The sequence below is a fragment of the Tachypleus tridentatus genome, chromosome 2, assembly GCF_004210375.1.
Source record: "Tachypleus tridentatus isolate NWPU-2018 chromosome 2, ASM421037v1, whole genome shotgun sequence".
Taxonomy (NCBI): domain Eukaryota; kingdom Metazoa; phylum Arthropoda; class Merostomata; order Xiphosura; family Limulidae; genus Tachypleus; species Tachypleus tridentatus.
Window position 1 is genome coordinate 61,017,491 of NC_134826.1, and position 12,073 is coordinate 61,029,563.

A 12,073-nucleotide genomic window follows, 5' to 3' on the forward strand; every position below is an offset into this window, starting at 1 on the left:
TGATGTAACATCACTGGCAAACTAACATTTGTAAAGAAGTAAAGAAATATAAAACTAATATGTGAGGGGTTAATAGTGGGAAAAGTTAGATGTCACAAACAGAAATTTCATTTGATGCATACAGTGATGCATACAGACTCAAAAAACTGCACAGAAGACTAAGGACAAAAGAATTAAAACACCACTAAATACAACAGTAATAAAATCTAGAAAACCTTAAACTGAATGTTTTCAGCTTAATCTTTTCTCCATGTGATGTTAAAGTTGTAATGGACAAAACATATTCAAATATGATTGAAAATGGTAATAATAAGAATACAAGGTTCGAAATGTGATGTAACATCACTGGCAAACTAACATTTGTAAAGAAGTAAAGAAATATAAAACTAATATGTGAGGGGTTAATAGTGGGAAAAGTTAGATGTCACAAACAGAAATTTCATTTGATGCATACAGTGATGCATACAGACTCAAAAAAACTGCACAGAAGACTAAGGACAAAAGAATTAAAACACCACTAAATACAACAGTAATAAAATCTAGAAAACCTTAAACTGAATGTTTTCAGCTTAATCTTTTCTCCATGTGATGTTAAAGTTGTACGGACAAAACATATTCAAATATGATTGAAAATGGTAATAATAAGAATACAAGGTTCGAAATGTGATGTAACATCACTGGCAAACTAACATTTGTAAAGAAGTAAAGAAATATAAAACTAATATGTGAGGGGTTAATAGTGGGAAAAGTTAGATGTCACAAACAGAAATTTCATTTGTAGAGTAACTGCACCTAAGTTTTTAACATGATACTGTTCTACACAGAAATAACAGTCTGCTGGTGAAATCTTAGAACAACAAATCTGAGATGTGGCAAGTTGTATTTGTCTTCAGACTGATAAGCCAAGATTATCATTTAATACATGCCATTTCTGCACTAACTCCAGTCTAGTAACACGTGATATCATTAAACTCCAACTTATTAATACAAACATGGCCCCTATTCAATTACAGCTAGTTCCAGCTAGGTAGGAAACATTGAAAACATAAAACTAAAGTATAGCTATTGTCTAGTGTTTGAACTCTGCCTGATAAAATTGTACCATTTATTAACTTAACAGCAAGCACGTTTCTAGTTTCTTCTATCCTGTATTTCTAAAATGTAAAAAATAGTAGTTGGTTTAATGTGTTCTTTCTAAAATTCCACCAACATCAACAACTTTTTGCTTAAAAGCTGAGGGTGCTTTTACACTTATAAAGTGAAGTATATTTTAAGTTTCTCACAATGATGATTGAACAAGAAAAAAAATCCAAAATATTTGTAATTAAGGTTTTAGAATTTTTTTCACATTACCAGAATATTAATAATTCCTATAGCATTTTGCCTTATAATTTTAAACTTTGCAAAAATGTCACCTACTGTCATTATAAGTGATCTTCCTATACAGTAAATGTTTTCATTTATGAAAAAAGGAATATACTAGGTTTATCATATGAAATCTGAAGAAAATTATTTTAAACAAAAATTAGTTTATTTTACTTCAATAATCTTGTAAAATCTGTGTAGAGAAACCCACACGCTGGTGTTAAATGTATTTTAAACTTGCTACAGGTCTTATTGTCTGCAACAGGTTAGGAATGAAAAGTCATTTATTCTTATTGTTCCAACAGAAGATATAAAATATAATTAAATGAAGGATTCTTTAAAAAACAAAACAACTGCATATACGAAAATTAGTTGCACATGAGAATAACTGATTAGTTGATTATAATCACTTAACTGTCTGTATGATCAGGTTGATGTGTGCATATCATGATCTCTTACAGTGTTAGATTCAAAATTTAATCAGAGAAGTTTTGTAACAAATTTCAATTATTTTTTTTATTTTGTACAAAGCTACTCAAGGACTATCTGTGCTAGCCGTCCCTAATCAGCAGTGTAAGACGAGAGAGAAGGCAGCTAGTCATCACCACCCATCGCCAATTCTTGGGCTACTCTTTTACCAACGAAAAGTGGGATTGACCATCACTTATAACCAATTTTGCAACTGTTTAAGAAACTTATTTTGCTCAATTACACAAATCACAAAGTGTTGGTAGTCTAACTAATGTAACAACTTATAAATTTCATCACCATTTTGGAGGTTTTACTTACTAGTGTGGTACAGGATAATACAACATATTTTTTTGTTTACATTGTGTTTTCTACCAGTTTAGCTACAACAAATAAAACTGCTCATGCAAACAAACCTAACTCCTTGTAATGCTAAGCCTATATCCAGAACCTGAATTTGCCAATTGGCATTTTTTTGGTGATATCATTGTTAAAGGGTATGGCCATGTTTTCTTTGTTACAGGGGTGTTCTAATATTTTAGTTTATTTTGATGAAGCACAATCTGTAGACCCCCCCCCCTTAACAAAAGGAGTGCAATTACTTTTTTTTATAGTAGTGTTTTGGCAAAGTTGTTTCAACTAAATTGTTTGTCAAATGGCTTTAGAGGAGCAAGAACATTTTCTTGAGCAACATGAATTTTAGGTTACTTTTTATAGTTTCAGGGTCAACAATGAAATAAAAGGGATAAATAAGTGTGACACAGGACAGTATTGTGTTATTTCTCCCTTAAGTAAGCTTTACATTTTTTGACATTTTTGTTTTTCTTTTGTTCAAACAAAGTCATTCAAGAAAACAAATCTAACATGTCATTCTATCTCTGGCCATGACCCAGATTCACTGACAATTAATGGCATTTCCTTGCAAGAAAGAAAGCACATAGCATTCCAGAGTAAAAAAAAAAGGTTTTTCTATTGGCAAACCATATAATGGCTCTGGCCTTCCCTACTCTTGCAAGCAAGAGCAAACCTGGTTCTATAACTAATTTTTTTAAAGAATTTAAAGCTAGGTTCTTTTCTGCTAGGTTGATTTATGCAGAGACTGAAATTTTCTGTAACATTTTTATTTAATTTTGGATAAAATGAAACTTATTTTGAATTGCATTTGACAACAAACACTATGACATGGTGTCCTTCATACCTTCTGTTAATGGGTCCTAACTGCTCTGTAAGAAATCCAAGCATAGAGTGATATCACATTTGTTCTCTACACTTAGCCATAGTAGGTGTAATATCCTAGATCACAGTTAAATTGCCTATCATTAGCACTAAATTATAGTTTTCAAGATAATTCAGGAGTTTTTACTTACTTGTTCTCTACATTTAGCCATTGTAGTTGTCTCAATATCCGAGGTCCTAGTCAATGTACCCATCTTAACAACCAGGTTAGGGTATTTGTCAGCCATAAGTTCCAACAAATCTGGTAAGTTGTAAGCTGCATTGTGCACTATCCCGATAACATGCCGAGCCACACCAGGGGAATCTTCAACAAATGTCTCCTATTAAACAGAAAAGTTCTGTTGTGTTTTAAAATCAGAAATTATCTTATTTTACAAATAACCTGAATGTGCTGAGATAACCATAACAAATAATGTAATTAAACATGTTTCTTACAGTAAGGAAAATAAATATATACCAATACAGGTACAGCTATAGCATTTAAAATTTTAACAAGAGCAGAAAGATGACACTTAGCTTTAGCCATGGTCATTATACACAAAAATGTGATATTACATCACAAAAATAACAGCTTATTTTAATTACATTATTTTGACAGACTTTTCCTAAGAATATTGTAAAATTATCACAAGAAATTGAGCAACAATGAATCGGCAAACTTTCCCACCACCTGAAAAAGCCTGAAAGGCAACACCTCAGGCTTGGAATGATGGGATTTGAGTATGCCTTACTCAGTCAAAGGGAACAGAACGTATCTGTGTGGGCAAGTTACATTCCACTGGCACACAGAATTACGGGAAGGATGTGGAGAACTGTGTTCAACCAATGCTCTAGAATGTCTATCTCAGAACAGCTGATATGGGTATTAACACTTTTATTGATAACCAGAGAACAATGTTTCAACCTTCCTATGAAGGTCAGAACATTGTTCTCTGGTTATCAATAAAAGTGTTAACATATCCATACCAGCCATTCAAAGATACAATTGTATTTCAAGTGGGTTTCTCGTCATCACAAATTAGAATGTCTGTATTTGGAATTGTGAAGAGACAGTAGACCCTCTTCCATTTAAGAACAATGTAGAGGTCTGTTCAAAAAATACGAGGACTGTTTGAATTGCGCGGATCCAGTTGGTTCCAGGGGAATCCGCTTGGTGTCGCTAGGTTCGCACAAATCAGCTGATTACGACACCATTTCCTGATTGCAGATATCTTCATTTGTGTATTAGCTACACGGTTTTAAGTGAAGTGTGATTTTTTCGTTTGGCGGATTTCAGAATGAATGACCTGAAGGAGCAACGACTTGCTGTGAAATTTTGTGTTAAACTTGGAAATCCCTGCGACTGAAACTTTTGCTATGCTTAACACGGCTTACGGTGATGTTGCTATGAAGCGTGCAGCATGTTTCAAGTGGCATGAACGTTTTAAGGATGGTCAACAGTCCATTGAAGATGATGAGCGTCCTGGACGTCCTTCCACGTCAACTAACGACCCACACGTCGACAAAATCAACACCCTGGTGTGGGCAAATCGACGTCTGACTGTCAGGGAGCTTGCTGAAGAGTGTGGGATATCAGTTGGATCTTGTTATGAGATTTTGACCGAAAAATTGAAGATGCACAGTGTTGCTGCGAAATTTGTGCCCATTCAGCCCTCAGAACTCATGAGTTTTTGGCCAAACACTCGATCACTGTTCTTCCCCACCCCCCTACTCACCTGACCTTGCTCCTTGCAATTTTTTCTTGTTCCCTAAACTCAAAATACCCTTGAAAGGAAGAAGATTTGAGACGATTCCCGAGATTAAGGCAAATGCGACGTAGGAGCTGGAGGACATTACAAAAGAAGCGTACCAGGACTGTTTCAACAAGTGGAAACACCATTGGGATAAGTGTGAGCGTTGGGGAGGAGAGTACTTTGAAGGGGTCCCAGACCTGTAACTTCTAAATAAAGTACATTTTGTTTTATGACGTCAGTCCGTATATTTTTTGAACAGCCCCTGTACTGAAACTGTATTGATCAAAAAAGAAGGGTGGTGCACACGTAAAGAAGCATCAAATTTGAGCTTGTGTTATGATTAAGTTCCCATACAGGTTATTGCCTCTCCTACCGACTTCTGGGGAAAACATCCAGGGACCCAGAGTGGAAGGCCCCCAACTTTACCCTCTTTTCCAAGAGTGAAGGAATTTCACTCTAATGCTCTGGAGGAAAAGCATCAGTCCACCACCTTAGCAACTAGGAACTGAGTGTAGTAAGGACTCCCATAGCACCACTAATAGAATCTGGGGGGGTAATGTGCACAAGGGTGTCCTGAGAAACACTACAACAGGTGAACCAAGTTCCATAAATCCAGTAATCAGCAAAATCTGTTTATGCCTTATTCATGATAGTTCAAGAATGGCAGTTCATCATAGTACAGCAACATTACCTGTTCAGCTCGTTGGTGGTCTTATAAAACACCTAATTTCTACAGAGCTTGTTGCAACCTGTATAAAGTATACTAGAACAATAATTGCTAGAGCAGAATTTATTGAATAAAAGCACACTTATTTGGGCAACATTTGCTATAAAGTGGTAACAGACACTGTAAAGAGATCAGAGGCATAAAAAAATACTCCACCCCTGCTTATAATCTAGTTGATGTGATCAAAATGCCACAGGAGTTAGGCAAAAACCCTCAGAAGAGGTAACTGCCAGATGGTTTAAGTTATGTGAGATAACATTATTGGGAGAAGTCTACATACTAGCCTGCATAATGTCCTCCAGTGGGCAGTTAAACTGGGCAGCTAAAGACAGAGAAGTGTGACAAATCTTATGAGATTCATGATGAAAAGAAACCCACTTGAAGTAAAAATGTATATCCAGACAGCTGGTATAGGTATTAACACACTTTTACCAAATAAAGCAGAGAATATTTCAACTTTCTTAGGTCATCTTCAGGTTAACCTTGTTAACAAACAATGCAAATCTGATGAGACATGACCCACGAGAGTTTTCTTGCCTGCAAAGTTAGCACAGAATAAACAATATGCAAACCCATCTTGTAAAGGTAATGAATGGGATATAAACCATTGAAAAACTGAAGAATCCCAATGAATAAAAAGGCCATGTCTATCACCTTTAAAGAAGTTAGCACAAGCCACACAACACCTCTTTCCTGCTGGACATAAGTTATTGGGGTCCGAGTAGTCACAGAGATAAGAATAAAGATTTATCTCATTCCCTGGCTGCCAGTCTCAGATAGGAAGGGCCTTTCTAGGTATAGAAGACATAAGTAGAGTAATAGAGGGCTAATGGGTTGAATGGATGTCTAAACAAAGCATGTTGTACCATCTTAATCAATATCCCAATTAGGTAACTAAAAAGGATGTAATATGATTTGAGAAAGCAGGATAGCACTGGGGACTTAAATAATTTCTGATCTATAGAGTATTGAAATGTAGTTGATAAAGCTGCCTTATATAAGACAATAGTAGACAGTGCTAGATTCAAGTCTCACAGCTGTCAGAAACTGAGATATGGTTAGCACGTTGATAAGCATGCCATTTCCTTTGATGAACGTCTATTATGGGTGTAAAGAGAGACTGCAAAAAATACAAGGCAATTTTACAAGTTAAACACTTAGGCCATGGGAAGGACCTCTTAACTTCCAAACAAGAAGCTTAAGCTTGAGAATGCCTGTATGTGTAATGTAAGATCATGACTGTCTCAACTGAGTTGTCTTAACTATCAGCATATATTACTCAGCTTATATAGAATTTTACAATTATGATTACAGTAGCACTAAATATAAAATTTGTGGAGAAACAAAGTTCCAGTAGTTGCTGAAGTGGTATGAATGTACCCACTGTCCACAGCTCCACCCTCAATTGTTTACCCATATCCATATTTTAGAAAATAAGAAAGCATATCTTTTGAATACATTATGCATCCTTGTTCCAACAATGAACAAGTGAGTTGAGGTTGACAATCATTCATTTGAGACCTTATTACATGAGACCCTCATTCAATTGTCTGGATGTTATATTCTTAAGTTCACCCTTACACACACACACACACACACACCAAACTTGCATCTTCAAATAAAGGTTTTCAATCAGTGCTACTTTAAATTGTTTTAAATTGTTACCATTTCTTAGTTTGATTTTAGTTCTTATTCAACAACTAGACAGTAAGCACCTCAGTGATACTGATCAGCAACAAATTGAAATAATTTAAAAAATCAATTTTTAGACAACTCAATTACTTCAAATAATTTTAAGTTGAACTTTAAAAAACATTCAGTGGTACTGTAAGATCTATAAATCCAGACAGCTGTGGTCTAGGGGCATCAGTTTCTGATTAAAGTGGATATCATTTTAACTTTTGTGAGATATGCCTGCCTTGAGTAGTGTTCAAATGTGTATGTTTACATACACATTAAAGCACATTAACTAATTATTAGTAACTTCAGGGAAGAATTAAATAATTACTGAAAAACTTAGCTTGTTCAAAGAAACTGAAATAATTTATAAATTGATGTATTGCTAATATCCCTAACAAAATTAAAAGGTTTTATATTGACACAAGATGTTCTCTTTTGTAAAACTTCATTGCTCCAGTTTGTCTTTCTTACACAACATAACATTTTTATTATTTAAATGATTCTTCCACTATTGATAAATATTATCAATCAGTTAAATTATCAGTCACGGTTTGAAATTAGCCTTTCCAACAATTAATTTGCATAACTAATGGCTGGAAAAGATCATTAGCCAAATAGACTTTTTACTGTCCCATTGATTATTAGCCCCCAATTAAAAAAAAAAAGACAGAGAGGGATTTACAAGATGTATTCCAACATTTTAAAAAGTGTTAAAGAAAATACCTCCACACAACTTACTGCAACAATTATATAACCAATAGACAGCATAAAATCACTCATTTAAGTCAAAAAAACAAAACGTGGCCACAGAGTAAGTCAATGTTAAATATGAAACAATAAATACCAGTTCAGACACTTTTCCTGAGGATACACCTTAATGGATCAGAAAACATTCCCAAGTGCCAATGCTTAGTCCATATTTGCAACTATAACACATTGTTCTTTACTATTTCACTCATATCTCACTCATACTTCAGTTTATTAAACTGAAAAATAACAAATATCAAAAAAAATCTAAAAATACATTGACTGTTTTGTAATATAACATACCATTTGGTTTATATTTGAAATTTTAGATCTGAAATACTTTCAAAACTCTTTGAAAAGACTTATGCCTGGATTACATGTACACGTAGAATAAACACAGTACTAAATGGAAGGCAGAATGTGCTAACTATGTATATGCAAAAACGGCTCATTTGGGTTGAGAAAATATTTTACGTAGAAGAGCGAACAACGTTTTGACCTTCTTTGGTCATCGTCAGGTTCACGAAGAAAGAAAAAGGTAATTGACCTGAAGCTGACCACATGTTTGGAAGGGGTTGTGTAACTGAGTGTCGGAATGTAGAGGGTGGTGTTAGATGTTTGAATATATAATTTTATTTTATTATATTTAATATAGGTATAAAGGCGTTTCTTTATATTGGTTTATTCTTTCAAAGAATTTTCTCATAAAACCATCAACATAATTTCACAAAACAGAAAGCTAAAAAACAATCTTACAAAAAGAGACATTAATTCCATTAAAAACCTAAAACAAGACAAACATAAAAATTCCAAAAGCAGATAAAGGTAAAGCTATAGTCATAATGAACACAAATGAATACATCCAATCAGACACGAACAAATTTAAACCAATACATACAAATCCAACAAAGACACACAAGATGCAACTAAACAAGTTACTACTACAAATGAAAAAAGCCAACACAATTTCACAAACACTTTATTCCTACCTACGTAAAACCGACTCACGCACACCACAAATATATGGCATCCCCAAACCTCATAAACCAGATTGTCCATTACGACCAATAATGTCCACATATGAATCGTTTAATTACAATCTTGGTAAATACACAGCATGGACATTCTCCAAATATGTAACATCAGCCAGCTCATTCATCAAAGACTCTTTTAATTTCAAGTCTAATCTAAATCAACTTAATCATAAAGCCTTAATGGCCAGTTTTGATGTTATATCCCTCTTTACAGAAGTTCCAACCACTGAAGCCTGCAAGATAGCCTTAGAACTCTATATCCGAGACCCTAACTCAACTAGAGACATTCCCAGCAACCAATTAGCAACCCTCATACAATTCACCACGATAAAGACAAACTTCATGTTCAACAACCACAACTATATACAAACAAATGGCCTAAGCATGGACAACCCAGTATCACCAGTTATAGCCAATATTTATATGACACAAGTTGAAACACAAGCAATTAACACGGCATTACATCAACCACTATACTGGTACAGATATGTAGACGACACGATTGCGGGATTCACATCTACAGAACTCACACTTAAGTTTTTCAATCACATTAACGCTATACATCCCAACATTAACTTCACATGTGAACAAGAAGAAAGTAATCAAATATCATTTCTTAACCTCAAAATTACAAGAACCGACACACAATTCAAAACAGAAATCCACTGAAAAATCACACATACTGGACTATACATTCCTTGGGACTCAGCACATGAAACAAAACAAAAACTCAATATACTAAGAAACCAAATAAACACAGCCATAAAACTATTCTCACCAAATAAAATTAACAATGAATTAGACAAAATAAAACAATACTTCATCAACATCAATAAGTTTCCTCCACAAACCCTAGAAAACATTATACGCACACACCTAGACAGAAAGCAAAATCAACCAACAAAAGTACATATATCTCACGAATCAAAAAATCACGAAACCATATACTGCTGCATACCATATATTCCCGACATCAGCAGACAAATAACCAACATTTGGCAAGAACTAGAAACAAAATATGACATTCCAGTTAATACCAAAATTATTCAAAAACCAGGCACAAAACTGAGGTCTATACTATGTAAAAACTACACTGACAAACATCACACCAACATTATTTATATAATACAATGTGATAACTGCCACGACTTCTATATTGGAGAAACAAGTAGAAAAATGGAAACCAGATTCAAAGAACATAAAAAGTCATCTTTACATGTTTTCAAACACTGCAAGTCAAATAAACACAACATAACCATAGAAAACACTCAAAATACTAAATAAAGAAACAAACATAAACAAACGCAAAATTAAAGAAGCCTTACTTATAAAACAACTTAAACCCAAAATAGACCAATATAAAGGAACACCTTTATACCTATATTAAATATAATAAAATAAAATTATATATTCAAACATCTAACACCGCACTCTACATTCCGACACTCAGTTACCTCTTTCTTTCTTTGTGAACCTGACGATGACCAAAGAAGGTCGAAACATTGTTCGCTCTTCTACGTAAAATATTTTCTTAACCCAAACGAGCCGTTTTTGCATATATATTTCTCAACAAGTGGGTTTTCTCAACATCTCTAATGCTAACTGTGCATTTATCACTTGGTACACGATTCAATGGAAACTTACGTAGTGAAAAACTTTTTATTATTATTTAGGTTTTAAGCTTATACAGAATTGGGAAAAGAAAGCTTCCATAAACAGTGTTAAAATAAAGTATATGGGGTACCAGTGATTTGAATCTTTTACCAGCCAGTTAACCTAAAAGTTTTTAAATTTCTGAGGATACTGCAAATGATATATCAGCTGTGATGACCAAATGCACAAAAAATTAAAGATGTTAATACGTGTAGTAATGACCTACTCTGTTGCATTTGTACATGTACAAATATGTATGTATATAGGGTTGAGCACATTATATTAAAACAATTTTATTCAATACGTCAGATAACAAGTGATATAAAGTTGTAATGGAATTACATTGAGAAGAGCTACATTTTGACATAGTAAGCAAAATTCACCATCATTAAGTAAGAATATACGAGCAAAAGGGTCAATGGCAAAAAATACCCAGATCACCCAGGCAACAGCACACAATATATCAAAACATTGTTCTCTGCTTATCAATAAAAGTGTTGATACCCACGCCAGCCGTTCTGAGATGCATTTTTATTTCAAGTGGGTTTTTCGTCATCAAGAAATTTTCACATAATCAGATTAGAAATAATTAATTTTTCATCAACAACTGCTGCATTATCTGAACTTGGTTCTATTTAGAGTCCAAAACCAACATAAAAACTGAACCTCATTTTTACACAACTTACTTCCAAAATGTTAGTCATTTGAGAAGACCCCTTTATGAAGAGAGATAACTGCTAAATTTGGTATATACTTGGCTAGAAACTCATATTTCAGTATAAACAATACCCACAAGCATTCCAACAAGAGCATTAACAAATGAACTACACAAGATGAACTTCAATAAAATCTGAATTATCATTTTCAAGATGCAAAACATTAACAGCTTTTGAAGAAGAGGATTCTTATTTTACAGTCTAGTAGTTTTTTAAAATGTTTTATTAGAAACACTATCTGCCCTTTTACTAAAAACTTTCTTTCAACAGATATTTATTGTGGTCTCAACAAACATATTTAGCACACTTATTACACTTGAAATACCTTTTAATTTTGCAAATGCAAATAAGAGAAAACACAGTATCATCTCCTAATGTTTTCACAGTGTTCGATATTAATTTTCTACCCTTTTAAACAAGAAATAGTATGGAAAAAAGCAATAAAATTTTAGTTAAAAGCAAGGTAAAGAATACTGAAAGATTCCCTAATAAAAGTTGAAACTAATCTTTTTGTCTTTACAGAATGGAAGCCCTAATCCACAGCAATATTTTTTATTAAACTCAAAAATTTTCTAGATAATAATTACTTCATATTCTGTAACAATCAAAGTCTGGTTAAGTCACAAACGTAGGGTTAATACTACATATGTTTCATAAAATGCAATGTATCAAATAAGCAATAAAATAATGCAAGCCAAAGCATTGGAAATTTAC

At 33.6% G+C, this 12,073-nt stretch overlaps 1 protein-coding gene across 1 annotated transcript in view; it reads right to left on the bottom strand.

Moving 5' to 3' along the window:
• Positions 1 to 12,073, bottom strand: part of LOC143243945 (uncharacterized) — a 39,424-nt gene that overhangs the window by 25,967 nt on the left and 1,384 nt on the right. The window contains exon 2 of the mRNA XM_076487796.1: positions 3,201 to 3,389. Within this exon, the coding sequence (XP_076343911.1) occupies positions 3,201 to 3,389 (189 nt within the window). The remainder of the gene's footprint in view (positions 1 to 3,200; positions 3,390 to 12,073) is intronic.